The sequence below is a fragment of the Gossypium hirsutum genome, chromosome A12, assembly GCF_007990345.1.
Source record: "Gossypium hirsutum isolate 1008001.06 chromosome A12, Gossypium_hirsutum_v2.1, whole genome shotgun sequence".
Classification (NCBI taxonomy): domain Eukaryota; kingdom Viridiplantae; phylum Streptophyta; class Magnoliopsida; order Malvales; family Malvaceae; genus Gossypium; species Gossypium hirsutum.
The window spans coordinates 93,287,098-93,308,096 of record NC_053435.1 but is presented as its reverse complement, the minus strand read 5'-3'; the positions used below and the strand labels follow the sequence as shown (position 1 = coordinate 93,308,096).

The following is a 20,999-nucleotide window of genomic DNA, read 5'->3' as shown; positions in this document are numbered from 1 at the left end:
TGCTTTTGTTGTCAAACTTAAAGGAAACACCTTTTTATCATTTTTTTAGCTTAGCTTTTATTCTCTTCTCCATTTTTAGATTTTTAGCTCTCATCTTTCTCAGCATAGTGGTTGTAGTTGGTGGTTTTCTTAGTTTTTACTATAGCTTTTACTTCATTGCACTTAGATTTAAAAAAACAAAAAACTTGCTTTGTATTTTGATTTCCTTTTAAATCCTTCAATAGATTTTAGCTTTGTTAACTTTCAAGAGTGTAAGAATTTCAACTTTGGTTGTGTTTTTTTCATCATCATTGTTGTTGTTGTTCTTATCATCTTCTCCAAAAACCCCATTAAGAGTCTCTAAGATTTTCTTAACCTTGCTTTCCATGCTTTCTTTAATGAATCATTTGAGCCTGTATTTGACTAATGTTTGTGTGTTGATGATGGGTAGTAACTAAATCTCATGGTAATTTGTTGATGGAAATGTTACATGGTTAGTTTTTGGTTAGGGACTAAATCGTAAAAATTAGACTAAATAAAATAAACTTTAAAACCTAGAATTGGCACCTCTAACTGAACATTTAGATAGGTGAGATCGAGAGGAGAGCCTATCGAGAACCGATTTGATTGTCCTGATTTAGTTTAGTGAAATTAAGAGATAAATCAGGTTAAATCGTCTAATTAGGTAAAATGGTAATCGAAAGATAAATTGAACCAATTAGGAGTTTGAACCCTTTAGATCCCTAATCTAAGAATTGATAGACAACATGGAAGTCAATCGACCACATTAATCCATTAAATTTTTATTTGTGCACTTTTGATTGTTTTGCAATTTAGTCATTCCCAGTGTTAGATAGTGTAATTACTCTTTGATGATGAATTGTCGTATCATAATACTTAGTGAGTAGCTAGCTAGACTTCATATTACTAGATATGCTTCAGCCTTCCTCTTTGCCTTCTTCCGGTACATGTTGTTCACTTGTTTGCAATGCTTCCTCTCTCTATCAAAAGAACCTTTGTGAAACATCTCTCGAAATGCAAGATGATGGTGGTTTTTGGATGAGAGTTATCTTGTGGTGATGATTTTCTTGGCAAAGCTTGTTCTAAATAATGACCCTTCCGAAAAAAAAAAGCACACACACATACGCAGAGAGTTGTCTGAAATACAAGTTGTTGCAAACAATGGTTGTTCTAAACATAATTGTTCTTGAAATGTCATTATTCTAAACAAGAGTTGTTCCAAACTTTAGCTGTTCTCAATAGGAGTTGTTCTCAAATAACAACTACATTGCATGACAAGTATTCTAACTAAAGCCCTATTCTGAACATAATTATTCTGGACATTGTTACTCTCAAACAATAGTTACTTTAAACAACTATTCTAAATAAGAATTGTTGCTCCGGAAGAAATACGCTTGGAAGCACAATTTCTTGAAATATAACATTATGTATTTCAAGGCAGAAATAAAATGTTAGTAACTAAAATTGAGTATCTACAAAGGGCTTGGTTAATTGAAGTGGGATATCCAGCACTACACTAGAAACCTAAGACAGGTTAGTGGATGTACTAGCAATAGTCGAATTTTTTGTTCCAATGGCCTAACTAACTTCTATTTGATTGTAATAATTGACCCATTGCTTGTAATGTTGTTGAGTGGGATAGAAAGAATAGGATTGAAAAATAGATTTGTGTAAGAAAATTAAGCATGTTTAAAATATAAGCTTAACTTAGGTTCTAACATTAAAGGTCCAGGCTCGACACAATTCGACTCGACCTGTTTTTAAATATAATCATATTTTTTAAAATTTTATGTAATTTATATAACATAAAAATTAAACATATGACAATATATAATAATATAACATAAGCATTAAAAATAGGTTCTCTATGTTTAAAATTTCATAAAAAAAACATATTGAATTATTAAATATTAAATTATATTATAGTATAAGTTAAATTTTTATTAAAAAAATTATGAAATATGAATGTGTATAAATGGAAATTGGGCTACCTATTTATATATGAATAAATTTAGATAAAATTTGAAGTTTATATTTTAAGTCGGACCAAACATATAATGATCGAGTACAAAATTGATTTGGTATGACCCATGAACATAACTACCCATATAATGCTTTCACTGAAGTTGAATAAAACTATGGTTGCCATCATTTATCTTTCTTTGGAATAGATCTATTGAACTTCTAGGCTATATATTGTCCTATATGTATATCGTTATACCTTAACACGAGCTAGACACATGGCACTTTTAGAAAGTGCTAACTGGGCACCTGAGAGCAAATCTTTATTCACCATTTGACAAGTTATCCTCAATTGACTGACTTTTCAGATTGACTATCCATAGTAAGCTGCCTGTTGATAAAAGAGTCAATTTTCAGTGTGAACACTCCTTTCAAGAACTACTAGAACCCACCTAAACGTAACAACCTAAAGGAATAATAGGATGGCCCCACTATTCACATCACTCATGCATTCTAGGATAGCAACCTCCTTTGTAACAACTTACTACGTCACAATAGCATATAAAAAGGACCTCTCTTACAAATACTCTCCCAAATAATGAGAAAGGGATACTTTGGCCCCTTAAGCAATTACCCTCTGCAACCTAGCTTCCTTAGCTCTCATAGTCTTCTCCCTATCCTCTTGTCTTTCTTCAAATTAGTCTTTTTCAGACCACCACAACCTTCTCTTTATCTTGCCCCTTATTGTTATTTGAATCAACAAATATCATTATTAGCTAATTTAACTGAATTTCTCATTTTTTTTGGTGAAAAATTAAAATTTAATTTTCAAAATATTTAAAATGGTGGCATCACTATGGCCTAAAAAATTTATGGCAGTACGAAAATATGCTAATTATGGCAATACGAAAATACTATCCCTTCCTAAAATATAGTACCTTCATTCAACACATTTAAAACTATAAATAATTATCAACTGCTTTATTTATAGTAGCATTAGCTAATCAACAAATACACTTTGCATTAAAACGCTAATAAAATTAGAATTTAATTGACAATTGAAGGATGTATATTTAAGTTTAAAAGGACCAATCATTAAATATTAAAAAAAAAGAAAAAAAGTACATTCGAAAATAATGATGTTTCTGGCATTACAGAGGACAAAGAAACAAGGAGAGTTATATAAATGTATTTGTCTTTGGAAATGTCAGCAAAACATGAAAATAATATTTAGAGAGTTGTCTTAATGGCGAAAACAACATAAAATCAAGTTTCATCATTTTATTTTATGTTTTGGAGGCAGAGGTAAGCAATCTTTGCATTTATGTGTTGGAAACATTAATATTGCAATTATTATGATCCTAACGTATCAAAGATGGGTGTTAATGTTCCTACAGCAATCAAATTGTCTTTTTCTTTTCTTTTCTTTTTTTAAATTCAAGCCTTTATATTTTAGTTCAAGATATTCTCTTCTATTTTTTTCCCTTTTGAATTAAAATGCAATTAGAAATTCAATATATATAGTTAATGTCCACCTAAGTCAAATGTAGTAACATTCTAATTGAGTGTTAATGGATATGTATGAAGTTAAAATTGAGCAAAAGTGAATAAAAGAAATTAATTTGTAAATTTATAAGTATAAGGTTGTTGCATGCATTGTTGTAATACGTAAAAAAGCAAGTCTTTACCCCTAATGTAATTTCTTTCACTTAATCAACCTTTCTGCTCTGTTGTATGCAGGGATCACTTTAACTAGTTTAAAATGAACAATCTTCCTTCGTCATTGTTCATTTATAGCATAAAAAACAAATAATTTTTTTTTCCAATACTCATATAGGATAGTATTTCCAGACTCCAATAAGTCCATTAAAAAAAATCAAAATTTTGAAGAATTGCTTTGTGAAATGCATTAAACATTTTGTTTTTGATATTCAAGGCAGTTAACTAAATCATAATCTAAAAAGGAAAAAGAAATTAAAAGTTGCCAAATAATAATTCCAAAGGAAAAAAAAAAAGGGAACTAAAATCCTTTTACTTCAAATAAAATAAAGGTCATTGTTTGCTGGTAATATATATTTCTTTTATCTTGGGAAAGTCAAATCCCGAACCTCTAACTCTTAAACACATGATCATGCAAGGTGCGCTCTTGACTTCTCCCCCATTTTCTAAAATTCCAAAATTCCTCAATCACCATTCTTCTTAATTTAATTACCTTCCCTTTTCTGCATCCAACAAAACATGCACTAGTCAAAATTATGTACTTCATATCTCCAAATCTATTTACATATGCATGTATAGAAAACTGCAAGGTAAAGAACTATGCTAACATACCTTGTACCTAAACCATGAAGGCTGTGCCAGTTCATGCATTCTCGCATGTTAGAGAAGCTTTTATCCTTTCAACCGTACATGCAATCAAATTGTTAACTGTTGCAACCGATCCAAGAGATAGTTTTGCAGTAGGAACTGAGTCCACCAAAATCTGAAACGCAACGGTTAGAAGTGATCCACCAGAGCTGCCACCTGCATCAGCCACGCCGCTTCCACTGCTCCCACTACTCCCATCCGGAAGAATAGCGAAACCCGATGGAAGAAGGGCGACATAGTCAGGGTCGCCACCGTTTAGAACCACATTCATTGCAACAATGTCGACAGGAGCATAGATTACAAATGAAGCTGTTGGATCAGTGCAACTCTCTTGTAATATCAGCATGTTGGTTTGGCTTGAATTTGCACTCTGCATGTAATCATTTGATATGTTTTCAAGATTCATATAATATTCAAAGTGAATTTGGACAAATTAATCAAAGAAATGGACCTACATTGACTCGAAGTAGTGAAACACAGTTGCCTGTATCCCTGCCATTAGCAATGTGAGCCATTTCTTGGACAACTCCACCATTAGAAAGAATATCCCACTGTATCCACAAGAAACCAACATGTAATTTTATTTAATGGTTTTAAATTCGAATACCAAATTAATAGACAAAAAACAAATATGATGTTAACTATAATACAAGGTTTCCATATTCGAATGCCTAAAATAAGACAAGTCAGATAAAAACTATGCAAGATAAACAAGAAACACAAACAAATTGAGTTAAATTTGTGTCTTTCAATATCAATCATGGAATATGAAGCTGCATTGGAATACCTCATTTCGAGAATTCTCATCTCTGAGGAAATCGAATACCCTCTTGGGTGAAACTGGAAGCCAGAACGAAGTTGCAGCACTTAGCACAAGCCCAGGAGGTCTGCCTGGATCATCCACACTCTTTCTGGTCATTACCCTTACATCATCCGCCCCAGTTCCCGATAATGTTGTCCATGTGTGAGCTGTCGAGGCACCCACTCCGGCACAGAAACTGATCACCATTCGCTCGGCTAGCTTCAGCATGCTCTTCCTCCCATCTTGGTTTGTTATGACTGACCAAAATATCATAATATTTAACAACTAGCATTCAATATTTGTACTTAAGAGAAGTGAAATTTCAGTGTATAATTAAAAGACAAGAGATGTAGGATTAGTATTTACCCCCAGCATCACCAGTAGGAATGTTAGTAGCCATGAGACTTGCAAGCCTCTCACACTGTCGATCCAAAGTAGCAATCCAACGTTTGGCTCCGAAAGCATGGCCCGAACTTACTAGCTGCTTGTAAAGATTGTGAACACCTCGATCTTCGACTTCAACATGTTCAATCCATGTAACCTGTTTCGCATAAAAGCCATTGATTGAGAGCTATGATGATGAATACAGCACTTTATTATTATTATTAAGAATCAATTAAAAATGATTGTTTATAACCTTTGAGTACCCATTGGGCATTTCTTGAATTAAACATCCAGATGGTCTTCGTCGGCATCTCATTGCTGGATTAGGGCGTATATTATCCAATGAAACATCAACCACAGCCCATGTTCCCTCTGCATGATGTTTGCAGTATCTTACATAATAACTCTCTCGGGTTGGAACAAGAGGTGAAGGAACTTGGAATTCAGCTGTCATCTGTGAAATTAAATATCATTAAAAAAATTTCACGAAAATGGAATAAATTGGCATTTGGCCAAGTAAAATATTGAATATTTAATTACCACTTGTAGGGCTCCGTTATAGTTCCCTGCAATCCCTGTTGATAGGACATCCAAAGTGGAAGCCTTTGAAACTATTGCCGAGAACACAGTAGACCACTGTTGCTGAATTTCAATTCAGAAACCCAGACATTAGGGCTTAGAAATGCTTTCCGATATGTTAGAATTCTAGGGTATTGATGGGTTCATATTATAAAAAACTTACCACATCCATGAGAATCTCAACGAGGCTAATGTGGTTCATGATTAGAACACAAGTTTCTTTTGAAGCTTCGCATTTGAAGCCGGTAGGTTTTGGTCCAATTCCTCTAGGAAAAGTCCTAATATACTCCTCTTCATTAAACACGGTGGTTGAGCCATCAAGACTGGTCATCCACAATGGTTCACCCATTTGAGCCAATCTAACGAGTTCCTCCATAGCTGCAACGGCAAGCTCAATAATCATTGGCTTATCAGCCTCCGCAGGCGCATTTATCGACCTAAGAAGTTCCCCAGTACCATACATCTCTCCGGAGCCAGTTTGGGAACCGAAATCAAGTGGTCGAGGAGTCATAGGAGACGAGAGAAGAGGATAACTCACCACTGGCTTCCCAACATACTTTGCAGCTATTGCTGATATACGATCAATCTGGAATGGTGCTCAAAAACAAATACTAGTAAGTATATTTACATATATACACACACAGAGTGAGAGTAATTTCATACCTCTTCTCTTAACCGAGCATTTTCAAGCCTGAGATGATGTTCATCAAAGGACATTTGTCCTACAGTAGTTGGACCACCACAATTCGGGCATGAAGCAGTGCTAAGAGCTTCCCTATATCTCATGTTATCAGCCCTTAGCTTTTCGTTCTCGGCTCGAAGTTGCGAGTTCTCTTGCCGTTCATGCTGGGTCTGCAGAACAAAAGTATTGACGTGTGAAGACAACATGGGCTAAGCTAGCTTGAGTTTCCATTGGGGAAAACCCAGAATTTATAACTATTCATCAAGCTATTTCAGGGCCTTAAAGAATGGTAAATCTCAAACCAAAAAGGCTTAAGCTAAAAGGGCAAGCGAAACATGTGTTTATATACCTTCATTTGGGTGCGCTTGTTTTGGAACCAAAATTTAACTTGCAATGGTTCTAACCCTAATACACGCCCAAGTTCCTTCCTTTGCTTGTCATCTGGGTGTGGGCACTCTTTGAAAAACCTATTAGCAAGGTACAAATTTGGCCAAAAATAAGCTTTTGTTGTTGTTGAATAAAAAAATGTTTAAATTACATGGGTTTTTTTAGCTTACGCCTCCATTTGTTGAATCTGATGCTGGGTATGTCGATGGTAACGCTTCTTTTTGTTAGGACGAGGATCTTGATCATCTTCCCCAGACACACCTTCATGATTTTCGCTACCAGATTTGAGTGCACTGTCGAATTCTTCATCTCTCATTCGAGCAATTTCACTTTCAGAAGTGTTTTGGGTCATCTCAAAAGGGTGGAGCTGACCTTCCATCATGTTGTTATTAGGCTGCTGGAACATATTATATCTACAGATCTTTAAGATTCCGAAGCTTATGGTTTTTCAATCTAAACAAACATAATGGAAAACTTTCCCACTCAAAGACTAAGCGAAAACGAACCCCAAATATGGAAAAATCAAAGGAACACCATTTGAGTGCTGGATTTGTGGTAAAAAGTATACAAAATTTTTATGAGATAAGTTCTTGTTTATGTTGGTAAAATGAGTAAATAAGAAGCACTGGAGCTAAGTTAAGAGAATATTAAGCGTTTCTCAAATACCGAGGAGGATTTTGCTTCGAATTGTCAAAGAAGATCCTCAAAAAGACCAAATTACTTGGAAATAAGTTCCAAACAGTGGATTAGCAGGTAAAGATATGCGGTTTAGTTTAGAGTGTGAAAAAGAAAGGGAAATTTGAGAAATACCCATTAAGCTATTAAGGTCAATGAGTGTGAAAAAGAGGAAAAAGCTGGAAAATATTAATCACAAAATGAAAACTGAAAAAGACTAAAGTAAAACAAACAAGATCATTCCTTTAGAAAGCATAGATTAGATTTAAAAGGGCAGATAGTTCTAACCTGACCAAGGGAAAGTCCTGAGATAGTTCCGAAGCCACCAATATTCCCGTTTCCACTGATCATTGACGGCATGTTTCTCGCCGGAACCATTACACCGGCCGGCATAGTCCAGAAACGATCTTTATTCACATATAGATAGCTTCTTCACACTTCTTAAATCTGTGTTTTGATTTAAGTGAGAGAGACTACGTTCTCTTTAGATTCTCTAGCAGTGAGAGACAAAGTTGACTCTGGGGTGTGTGTGTGTATTTTTGTTTTGGCTCCTTGGGATTTATATATAGTATATATTTTATCCTCGAAGATTCTTATGTGCTGATGTACAAAGCGAGACAGAATCTATAAAAAAAAAAAAGTTAAACGATGACAAATTCGATACAGTTGCAAGACAAAAATCGGGTTCAAAGCCTCTCAAAATGAAAAAATATATAATATTTATAGATTACGTCCCGACGACGATCTAAGAGAATCCAACTATGCCTTATCTGTCTGCATATCTCTCAAAACCAGCTTCTTCTTCCCTTTCTGTCTTGGATTGTGCCTGCATCGTTTGGGAATAAAAAAACGTAAGATAGAAAAAAAAAGAATTGAAAAAGGTAACCAAAAAACTTGGTTTCAGAGAAACTTTGACCTAACAAAAGAAACTCCCCAGGAAGAAGAGGAAGTGGTTGGCAGTTGTGACTGGAGTTGAGGTTTAATGGTGTAATAGAAGTAGGTGGTGAGGTGAAGCAGGAAAGTGATATAGATATACACAAAAAGCAGGAGTAGGAGATGGAGTTGGAGAAGGAAGGAAGAGAGGGAGATAAAAGGGGGAAGAGATGAAGGAATTTGTGGTAGCAAAGAGTTATTGCAGAGCGTATTGCAAGGGTGCAATTGCATTTAATGGAGGGTAAGGTGTAAATGCTAGTGAGAGAGAAAGAAAGAGAATTTGGCCTTTAAAGCTTACTCTTTCTTTTCCCCCGCTTAGTAGAGATTTTCTTGTTTGGTGCAACGAATAACGGCTACCAAACTTGGTTTATTTTTTCATCTCCCCCATCCCTCCCTACCTTCAATTTTAATTGAATTAAGAGTCAAAGCACCTATCACACAAACGTTTGCATGAATGTCAATGGCTATATTCATCTTCAATTACATTATTTCATGGCTACATATGTATATCACAAACAATGGCTTGGTGAATAACATCAAATATTAATTTAGAAATATTGTGTCATCTACCCAAAACATGGGAATGGTTTTAATGATTTTTTTTCAATCTATACTTTAATTCAAGCCTTTGGCATATTTTCAATGTTACATGCATAATGGTGAAGAAAAACTTTGATTTGAGGATTAAAGATAGAAAAAAGTTTTCAATAACATGAACATGGAAAAACATTTCGATCAAATCATGAGAAGAAAAAAAGGAAATGTTAAGCAGTCCAAATCACACTAGTGAAGGTAATATTTAAAAGAAAAACAATTGAATAGATAACATGGTCTTGATATTAAAAGGACAAGTAAATAATGATTATAGACATAAGTTAAGCAAACCCTAAAAATTCTACATGCTTTCTTAATTTATCATATATAAAATAAAATGTTGTGTTTGGCTTGTAGAATACCATTTTAGTTGTTTACTTGCTTTATTTGTCTAAAACCATTGACTATTGCCAACAAACTTGTATTAATTAGACTTTGATATTTTCCAAACCAAGAATTGGGTCTAGAGATGAAATGAGCAGAAAGCAAATAAGGCAAGGAATAAGGTTAGGTGGGTGAGTCATATGCCACAAAAAACTTTCCATTTTCTAAAAATTATTGCTGAAACACACAACAATTTCCTTGCATTTAGATATCAGTTTATTAAAATTACATGATCAATCTTTGCAAGGATAGTTGGGGTTTGTAAAGTTACTTGAGTGCTAGGGTTTCCGCCTTTCGCCTACCACAAATTGGGTATAATCTTTTAAGCTTTGTAGGTGGGCCTTTGCAAGTTTCAACTTCCACCATTCAACCCAACAAAAATAAATATCCTCCATTTATAATTAAATTTACATTTTTATATTCTAATGATTCCACTGTCATACTTCATAAATATTTTGTGTTGTATGTTGAACTTTATAAATTATATATATATGTGTGTGCGCTTTGCATCTTCACATTAAATGCCTCTGTGCCACACTGCCTCTGCAATGCCAAAGGTTCATTTACTGCTTTCATGCCTCCCTTGCACACCTCCTTATATTCCATATCTACCTCTATTTTTTTTAACTTTTTTCTTTTCATTTCTACCTATATTAATATTTAACTTATTTATTGAATTGATGTTGCGAACTAAACATTAATTCGATTAAAAAATTATGAAATTTTTTTTTCATAATTAAAGTAAATTATATTATTCGAAGGCACAATTTATTACCCAAACAAAGGTTCATTTTAATACTTTTTATACGTTTTCATTTTAATATGTATATCTTATTACTTTAATTAATTGTATATGTATTAATATCATTTATATTTTATCTATTATTTATTAGTTTCAAATCATACAATTTATTATTTATTATATATTATTTTCAAATACACTTTTGTGTTCTAAATACATGGTTTCCATACGTATACACATATAAGAGAATTTTTAGTTATTATATTAAGGGGTTGAATGAGTTGGTGTCATTCATCAATCAAATTCCAATTTGGTTAAGAAATTACCAAATGTCCAATTAGTTTATAAAATAACAAATATACTATGAGTTATTTTTTTTTGTCTTTTTATATTATTTATTTATATAAAATCTAGAAAATATACATATGATAAAATTTGAACTTAAAACATAACTATTTGATATTTTGACTTTATCATTTCAACCATAACCTAATTTATTTTTATGTAATTTTTTTATAACTATATTAGTTACATAAATTTTTTTCATTCCGTGACATAATTTAATATATACTAATTTTTCGTTCAATTTTATAATTTAACTTAAATAATTTACTTGAAACTTTTTAAATATTAATATTCTTTAAAATTTTTATTTTTCACCTATGATTTCTTTAATTTTATTAAATTTATGTTGACATCCTTTTTAAAAATCAATTTTATTTTATTTTCATGAATATATATTTTACACTATAAAAGTGCATTGGGTTCATAGAATGGAACATTCTGGAGGTAAAGTGAGATTCTGGCATAAGAGTTTTATATTTGAGTTTCAAACATTATCTTGAACCAACAATATCAATATTCTCGAATCTAAAGATAATCTCAATACCACCTCTGCCTTAAGTAATATTATATTCCATTAGTAATGTATTACTTTTTACAATTTTAATACTATTTTCAATTGATCAATTTTATACTTCAAATAGCATTTCAACTATATATATATATATGTTTTATCATAAGTTCAGAAAAAATAACATTTATGACATATTTTGGCTTGAGGAAAAAGCTTATTTAATGTCTATGTATTAAAATAGTTAGTATAAATTTAAACTTGAAATTAGAAAGATAAATAAATTTTTTATAAAATTAATATATTTTTAAAATAAGCAAAAAAAATAAAAAATTCTCTTCTTGCCACAAACAAATCACACGAGTAGCTAAAATTAACAATTTGTTATTGACTTACTACGAACTCATGTACTAAAACACATGAAAGAAAATAATATTTCTACTAAACATAGCACTAGTCTATTATATTACATTTTTTTATTTATCAATTTTGTCAAATTTGTCTTTAAACCATAACATATTTTACTAAAAAAATGTATTTTTTTCTCCTTTTCTTTTATTTACTTATCTCTCCTCTCCCAATTTAATTTATTTATTTGCGAAATGAGTTATGAAGTAATTTATTAGAGAAATGCATAATATAAAATATTATAGGCCTCAACTAGACTTGATTATGGGTCGAATTGGGTTTGGGTCAGGTGAATGCAATATTTTAAGCTTGTTTTTTAGGTCCAATTCGAAAAATAGGCTTAAAATTTTACCCAAACCCGACCCAAATTTAAAATGCTAAACTCAATCCGTTCGTATTAATTTTTTTAAAATTATTTTTATGCAAAAATAAATTTTAAAAATATAATCTATCAAATACACTGAAAAGATTAAAATAAATGTTTCCTAAAAAATTGAAATTATACTAAAAAAAAGTATGTATACTTAAATAAAACTAAGATAGTTGCAACTTAGCAATCAAATTTCTTTAAAATAGTAGTAAAATTAACAATAAAATAAGAGTTGTACAATATCCAAACTGTACAACAAAATAATAGCAATATAATAACAAAATGGTAGCAAAACAACAAAATAGCAACAAAATAACAGCATAGCAACTTATTTGGGTTGGGTCGGTCCTGGGCAAAATACCTACCCAAGGCACAACCCATTTAGAAAAATGAGTCTTATTTTTTTTGTCTAATTTCATTTTTCGGGCCTATATTTTTGCCTAAACCCTCCCACTTTTCGTGTGGACCTTCAAGCTTGAGTAGATAGCCCGATTCATGATCAGGTCTAGCCTTAACTTTTATGCTGTAATCAATAAATAAATGATGCAAATTCTATGAGAACTAAGGGCGAAGCTAGAAAATTTTTTGGGGCAAAATTAAATTGTATATTTTTATGATAGTCAAATTATAATTTAACCAATTTAATAACCTATATTTTATCATTTTTAAAGGATTAAATCAATTTTTTTTATCATTTTAGGGGCCAAAGTGTAAGTTTGCCATTACTAATTTAAAATTTTATAAATCATAAAAAGACCTAAATGAAAAATTTTTATTTTAGAGGGATGAGGTCCCTACCAACCCTTTGGCTTCACCATTGATAAGTACAATTTAGGGTGTGTTTAGTATTACTTTTAAGAAGCATTTTTGGGAAAAAAAAATAATTTTGGGTTTTTTTTTACCTAAAAGATATAAAAAATACCAAAATAGTATGTTGAAACAATTAAGTACCAAAATAGTACATTTAGATTCTAACACTAAACAGTTAATATATATATATTATTTTAGTAGTGGAAGGATAGGGATAGGCGGCACCACTTTTACTTTTCTCGCATATACGGGTAAAAAAATAAGGAGTGGGCGTGGTGCCTATCTGATAGGTGGCACACCCAGTATATTTTCCCCCGCCCCACTCCCCCATCCGGCTCGTATCAGTTTGAAAAAGATTTAGTAGGACAAGAGAGGGGGAAGAGAAGAAAGAGAATGTATTATTTTTTTATTGTTATTTTCAAAAATAATAGATTATGATAAGAAAAAATTATTTTGTTAGTATTATATAGTTTTTTAGTGTTATTTTTATGTTTTGTTTTAAAGTTATTTTGTTTATTGTGATTTGTTAGTAAGTTTTGTGTTTAGATTATTGAGAATGTTATGTTGTAAATTTTTTTAATATATTTGAAAGTTTTTATGTTAGTAACTATTATAAAGTAACTGTTAGTTAGTGATAACAACAGGAAAAAATAGATAAATACTGAAAATATTTTTGTCATCGATATTGTTAGAAATGGCAATAAATTTGATATTGTTAGAAATGGACTATTTTCATTCATTAAATTTTTTATGTAAGTATTTTTATGTTGTTTGAAATTGTTTTGAGAATTTTTGTTAATTTTTTAACAAATTGAGTATTGAAGATGGATAATCAGTTTTTCGTATGTGTTTATTTCAATGGAATCAATTTGACAACAACCGTTGGATGTATATTTGAATGTTGGCAACAAAATAACAATAAGATTTAATAGAAATGTCTCGTTCCATGATATGAAGGAAATGCTTAGCCAAAAATTGTTAAACGTTGTGATAGAAGGATCTTGAAACTTTTCTACAAGTTTCTAGTTTCAACATATCCCAGCAAATTCATCGAAATAGAACTAGTAGACGATGAAGATGTGGAGACAATGATCACTCTTTATTGTGGGAATCGGAATAACCAAAATGCACCCATTCACTTATTTGCTGAGTTAGCCGGTGTGGAGCAAAATGAAGATCTCACTACATATGGTGAAGAACATAGAGCTCAAGAACTGTGCATGGTGGCTCCAATATCGTACATTGATAGTGAATCAACTATACGCGTGTAATACCCTGAAAATTTTTATAGTAAGATATTATCCTTGATATAGTAAAATAAGGAAATAAAGTGACAAAAAGGGAAATTTTGAGTTATGTCAATATTGAGAAGTATATTATGATATATTAATTCAAGAAAGGACTAAATTGTAAAAGTGAGAAAAGTTTTGTTGCACAAGAGTAAATATTCATAATTTGAGGGGTTAAAGTGTAAATATGAAAAAGTTAAAGGACCAATAGTGTAAATAATTTAAGAGTGGAATAATCTAGAAACTAAGGAAAATGGATGAATTAGGACCAAATTGAATAGATGAAGAACTATGAGGGACTAAATTGCAATTTTACCAAATTAAATGATGACTCAATGATGGAATTTTAATAGATAATGAAGGGCAAAATGGTCAATTGGAAGAGAGAGAAATCTAGAAAGTAATAATGATGCTAGAGATATTTTGATATTTTATAATTATTTAATTAGATAAATATTATTTTATTAATACTTTAATAAGATATTTTATTATTATTTTATTAGTATATAAAGAAAGAAAGATGAGAAATTCTCATCCATATTTTCCCATGCACTAACGTGAGAGAAAGAGAGGAAGAAAGAAAGTTTTGCTTTCTTTACAATTTGGTCCTTTTACCAAAAATTCACCATTTTCACTCAAAAATCAAATAAATTTCCATAGCTACCAAGAGACAAAAATGTTAAGGAGAGCATGGGGAGTTAGAATATCAAGTTGGATTCAAGAAATAGAAGCCGGAGGAGAGAGAAAATCAAGTTAAAGATTAGTATCAATAGAACAAGGTAAGTATATCAAGATTTCAATATGTTTTTACGTTTGTTATTATTAACAAAGCATGGAAATAATGCTATAGTAGAGTTTTCTTACATAAGGTCCTATGTTTTTGATATGTTAGTGAAGAGAAAATAAGAGAAAGTGATGAGAAATGGTGTAGAAAAAGAAAATAAAGGTCTTATAACATGGTAATTAATAGCTTGCACAAAAACAGTTTGGACAGCAGCAGTAGACTAACTTTGAAAAATCACCAAAAATTGTAGAAATCGAATTAGAAGATGAAAAAAATATGGAATTAAAGCTTATTGAGTATAGTTTCTCATAGAAGAAATATTGTAAGCAATGGATTTTTAAATTTTTAGATATAATTAATTTTGTGAGACAAGGTCAGAATGAATTCGGGTTCCCCTGTTCTGAATTTGAAAAATCATAAAAAATTGAATAAAAATAATTATGGGCTTAAATTTATATTTATAAAATACTTAATGAGTCTATTTTTAATAAAAACAAACAAGAACATCATTTGAATCCTGTATGAGGAGATAACTAATTTTTGGTGAAGAGGGGTCAGAACTGTCAGACAGCAGAACAGGGGTAACTTTAAAGAATAAACTGTACTTATTGGCTAAACCAAAAATTCTGAAATTTTTATGGTAGGAATATATATGAGTCTAGATTTAGGGAAAATTATCGGATATTAATTTGGAGTTCTATAGATCCAGATATAAATAAATTAGTGACTATGATGTAGATAGACAGCTTGAATATTCATAAAAGTAAATAATAAAAATTATGGATAATGTTACTTACAAGTGTGCTATCTACATTAAGGATGTGGAATGGAGAGGAGGAGGAGGAAAAATATGTATGAATATTCATCTAGCATGGCTAATTTGCATATTTTAGGCTCAGGGACTAAATTGAATAAAAGTAAAACTTTATGGGCAATTTTGTAAACATGTCAAAAATGACCAAATTGCATGAAATGGATTATTTTATTATTTAAATTACAAAATTGAATGAAATTATTAATTTAGTTCAAGATCAGGGAAAAACATGTTTTAGGGATTAAATTGAAAAGTGTTGAAATTATGAAAAATTCTGATATTTTATAGAATTCATGGATTGTTATCAATATATATGAGAACAATAGCTGGAAATAAGGATTAAATTGCAAGAATTTTATTTTCCTGACCCTAAGGATGAAATCGTCATTAATTAAAAGTTTAGAGGCAAAATGGTAATTTTACCTAGAGCATTAATTAAATGCATTAGAATATGAAATGAATGAAAATGATGATCAAGTTTATTTATAAAGATCCGGATGACTCAAATATGAGACTTGATCGTGGAAAAGAAAAGATATCAGATTAATGAAATTAGAAAACATAAACAAGCAATGAGGTAAGTTCGTGTAACTTGAATTATATTCTTAAATGCTTGAGATTGTATGTTATTTATGTGAATATGATTTGAATGTTCATTGTATGAAAATTTATGAAACATTGATAAATTTGATAAAAGGAGAAGAAATCCCGGTTGAATGAAAGGAAAATTCGATGGATCTCTGAAAAGGAATTGACGGTAAAAAGGATCTAGCCCGGACGGGTGATCCTATCCTGATATAGCCCTCCCGAAGAATATGTGTAAAACGGATTTAGCCCGGACGGGTAATCTGAATTAGGGTCTGAATTTAGTCTGGACTGGTAATTCAGATCCAAGCTCATTAGAGTAATTGTCGTTGCAGGGGATTTAGCCTGGACTGGTAATCCCGACAATACTCTATGAGTTTATATTACAGGGGATTTAGCCTGGACTGGTAATCCCACTGTAAGGATGAGGTTCGCGGGAGTGTGCTCTCTGATATGAAATGTGTAAGACCATGGTTGAAAGATACCATGGCAACCTGTGTGTAAGACCATGGTTGAAAGATACCACGGCAACCTGATATGAAATGTGTAAGACCATGGTTGAAAGATACCATGGCAACCTGATATGAGATGTGTAAGACCATGGTTGAAAGATACCATGGCAACGTGACATGAAAAGAATAAGACCATGGTTGAAAGATACCATGGCAACATGACAGAAAATGAGTAAGACCATAGTTGAAAGACACTATGGCATCACGTCAAAGATAAATAAGACCGTGGATGGGAGACGCTATAACATCTGTTGAACAATTGATATTCAGGTAAAATGTATCAGATGACGAATGGTTATATGAAATGGTTGTGTGAAATGTTTACAAGAACTGGTCATATGGAAATATATGTACAAAAGCGTTGTATGAAATAATTATGAAAATGGATAAACGAAATAAGTATAAGTACATGGAATATAATTTATGTTAAGTTTGATATAAGCTATTACCAGAATAAATATACATAAAATATATGGAAATGATGAAGCATAAAATATTGATATAATGAAATGAATGATATATGCTTGTGAAGAAACGGTAAGAGCATGATATGTTTCATGACATGTACATATATGATTATCTTTGATATGTTGATACAAGGAAATTATGTAATTGAGACTATTATTAAACTCAAGTGCGACATGTTGAGAAAATAGATATATCAATGTTGAATTTATATGAGATATGTGCAAGTATACTAACAATGTTGTTGTTTGATGCTTATACAAGTGCCAAACTGTTGATTGAATGGTAATATATTTATTTTATATGATGCATTGAATCAGTAAGTATTTTAATTTTTTTAAGTGATCTGCAAATGGTAGTAATGCTCTGAAACCCTGTTCTGGCAGCGGATACGGGTTAGGGGTGTTACAACGCGAGATCGATATCGATCTTAATATTGCACCCGATATTGATGTGGTTGGTGATGATGGATATGATAGTAGTGATCTTTGTGATCAAGAGGTCGATAGTGATAGTGATCCCAATGTGGACGAGGTCCCCAATAATATTGACGATGAAGACGTGAATGACGATGGAAACATTAACGCATATTCAGTCGGAAACCAGATTCGATTTATTGTGATACACAATAATCCTAGGCCACACATGTGGCTCATAAACCCCGACGCGGCGCACGTAGTCGAGTTCTCGGAGTACCCTGAAATACTACATTCTCACCGGCTGGCCGTAAATTTTGATCCTGAGGAGTTGTTCGTAGGCCAAAGATTCGAAAGTAAGGAAGAGTGCGTATTTGCTATTAAGCAGTATAGCATGGATATATCAGTGGATTATAAAGTCGCAGTGTTTAAACCAACATTATACATTGGGGAGTGTTGAAAGTCGGCGGAAGCTACAATTGTGGTATACGAGCTGCATTTATTCAAAATTAACAGATGTGGGAGATACAAAAATTTGTTGGGCCTCACGTACGCACATCAACACGCATGACAGAAAATTATCGAAAACTTGATTCCAAAACTATCTGTACGTGTATCATGCCAATGGTGAAGGACATGCCGACCATTAAAGTTTCGGTATTGATTACTAAAATGCAAACACGATTCTAGTATTGAGTATCATATCGAAAGGCGTGGGTAGCTAATCAGATGGCAATGGAGCAATTGTACGGGGATTTCGATGCGTCGTATAATAAGCTACAAGGACAGATAGTCGCTATGCGGGAGTACGTACTGGAGGCTGTCATTGAGTTACATACACGACCTTATTACGACCCAGATGACCAACTACAACCGGGAAAAAGAATTTTACATCGGATGTTCTGGACGTTTAATCCATATGTGCGCGTATTTCCCTACTACAAGCCGTTCGTGCAAGTAGATAAGACCTAGCTATATGAAGAATATACACAGATCCTACTTCTTGTGGTTGCTCAAGACGGCAACAAGAACGTGCTCCAGATATCATTTGCTATCTTAGATAAGGAGAACATGGAATCATGAAAATTCCTCCTTACCAACTTGCGGAGGTATATTATTAGTAACGATAATATTTGCATCATCTCTAATAGAGGGAAAGGATTATCGCCATTAAGCATTTCAGTGTGCCATGGAGATCCGTTTACTGCATCCGGCACATCATAGCTAACTTCCATCAAGATTATAAAAATCCAAACTGGCGGAAACAAGTTGTGAGAAGGGGTAAAGGATAAATTTATATTTTCAATATAAGTTTTAATGTTTTAGGGCAATACTGTAATTTATCTTTTCTTAATACATATATAGCGCACGACCTAGAGCCACAAATTTTTTGCCAATGAATAACTCAACTTGAGAGTGACTGTAACATCTCGAAATAGGGCCTAAATGGAATAGTGGTTGTGAAACCACAAATCTGAGATAGAAAAGTTTATTTCGATTAATTTTTATGATTTACCGAGTGATTAGATGCATGTGTTAGAGTATTGATAAGAAATTTTATAGATTGCATGTTTAATTTGCCTATTAGGGCTTTTTTGCAGAAGTTGCTGTAACAGCCTGATTTAGGGCCTAAACAGAACGATGGTTTTAGAACCATGAATTTGAAGTCAAAAAATTTATTCTGATTAAGTTTTAAGGTCCATTTATTGATTAAAATATTGTATAAAAATATCGTTAAGTAATTTTACTGATAAAGTGCTTAATTGGACTTTTAGGACTAAATTGCAAAAGTTGCAAAATATGTGTTCTAATTCATAAGTACTTGATTGAAATGGGGGTTTAAAGAGGAGGTACTTAAATGGTAATTAGACCATTATATTTCGTTTGGACAAAAATGAGCATGAATAGGACAATTTTAAAGAAAGGCCTTAAGGGCATTTTAGTCATTTGGTATTTAAAAGAAATAAAAAGGGAAAATAAAGCCAAAATTTACTCATCTTTTTCATGGAGGCCAAAATTAGCATGGAGGAAGCCATGGCTAGGGTTTTCAATCTTTCCAAGCTCAATAGTAAGTCTGTTCTAGCCCTGTTTTTCAAGTTCTTTACGATTTTGGAATCCTAGTAACTTGATTAAGCTTATTCTAGCAATAATTTAAGCTAGGGTTCATATTTGGAAAAATACCCATAGGTGAAATGTGTTTATTTTAATGTTTTATGGTAGAATATGAAGGCTGAAATTATGTTAAACAACTTTTGCTAAGCGGTTTTAAGCAAAAATGAGTAAAACAGCTTAATCAGTAAAAGTTGTTATTGTTCATAACTATGTGTTAGAGTGAGAATTTGATGTTTCCATAGAAGGAAAAAATGATCAGCATGTCATAAAACATAATATTAAGGGATGAAGTTTAATTCCCGAGCCTAGGGGCAAAAGTGTAAATATGCAAAAGTTTAGGGGCAAAATTGTAATTTTTCCAAAGTTTGAGTTTAAGGACTGTTTTGAATAGTACATTAATTAAATAAGTAAAATATGATGTTTTAGATCCCGAAAAATGAGATTTGAATCTAGAATGGGAGAAAAATCGAAAATCGAGAAAGTTGGTAAAATGGTCGTTTTAGTATCGAGGTAAGTTCATATGTATAATAAGCATTAATTTATGTATGTTTCAATGTAAAATTGATATATTTACTATGATTGCCGAGATGTTGAAAGTAAGTATAATTATGATGATTTAAATGTTCAATATTAATTCGACATGGAAATGAGAAAGTATGTAAGTTTGTATGTAAATAGTACATTATCTTTATTATGTTTTTGTGTTTCAGCATATTTTATGTATTGTAGCTGATTTTTGAATTATAATTGACTATTGGAAGTATGGAATCAATTTTTAGAAAGAGAGAGAAATCCCGATTGAACCTTCAGAAAGATTGGATGATACAGATGGTATGTAGCTAGGTCACATGTATGGTGCTGAGTGCACATCATGTGTACAAGAGAGCTACGAGACATTATGATGTAGCTAGGTTGCATGGGTGATGCTATGTGTACACCATGTAGATAAGAGAGCTACGGGATATATGTAGCTAGGTCGCATGCGTGGTTCTAGGTGAAGGACACCATGTAGACAAGAGAGCTACGAGATAAACTGGTTAGGTCACATGGGTGGTACTAAGTTTTCACCATGTGTACAAGAGAGCCAAAA

General features: G+C 32.0%; 1 protein-coding gene across 3 annotated transcripts; it reads right to left on the bottom strand.

Annotated features, from left to right (window-relative positions):
• Positions 1–3,967: 3,967 nt before the first annotated feature.
• On the bottom strand, positions 3,968–9,026 carry LOC107937865 (homeobox-leucine zipper protein HDG2). 3 transcript variants are annotated; one of them, XM_016870856.2, is made up of 13 exons: positions 8,755–9,026; positions 8,127–8,664; positions 7,334–7,557; positions 7,126–7,243; positions 6,758–6,946; positions 6,258–6,680; positions 6,056–6,157; positions 5,769–5,969; positions 5,498–5,672; positions 5,117–5,388; positions 4,785–4,880; positions 4,294–4,699; positions 3,968–4,184 (listed from the first exon to the last, which is right to left on the bottom strand). In XM_016870856.2, exons 2-12 carry the CDS (start codon positions 8,229–8,231, stop codon positions 4,325–4,327), a joined length of 2,280 nt encoding a protein of 759 aa, XP_016726345.2. In that variant the 5' UTR covers positions 8,232–8,664; positions 8,755–9,026; the 3' UTR covers positions 3,968–4,184; positions 4,294–4,324. The 3 variants fall into 3 exon arrangements, with proteins under 3 accessions (XP_016726345.2, XP_016726344.2, XP_016726347.2); XM_016870855.2 differs by having other exon boundaries at positions 7,334–7,560; positions 8,755–9,003; XM_016870858.2 differs by lacking the exon at positions 8,755–9,026 and having other exon boundaries at positions 7,334–7,576; positions 8,127–8,266.
• Between the last annotated feature and the right edge of the window lie 11,973 nt (positions 9,027–20,999).

Excerpts from the sequence above, each read along its gene's own strand:
- LOC107937865 (XM_016870855.2), bottom strand. The coding sequence starts at position 8,231 with ATGCCGGCCGGTGTAATGGTTCCGGCGAGAAACATGCCGTCAATGATC. Across the intron at positions 6,947-7,125 it reads ACAAGCGCACCCAAATGAAG|ACCCAGCATGAACGGCAAGA; the intron begins GTATATAAACAC and ends TTTGTTCTGCAG. Across the intron at positions 5,970-6,055 it reads ATAACGGAGCCCTACAAGTG|ATGACAGCTGAATTCCAAGT; the intron begins GTAATTAAATAT and ends TTAATTTCACAG.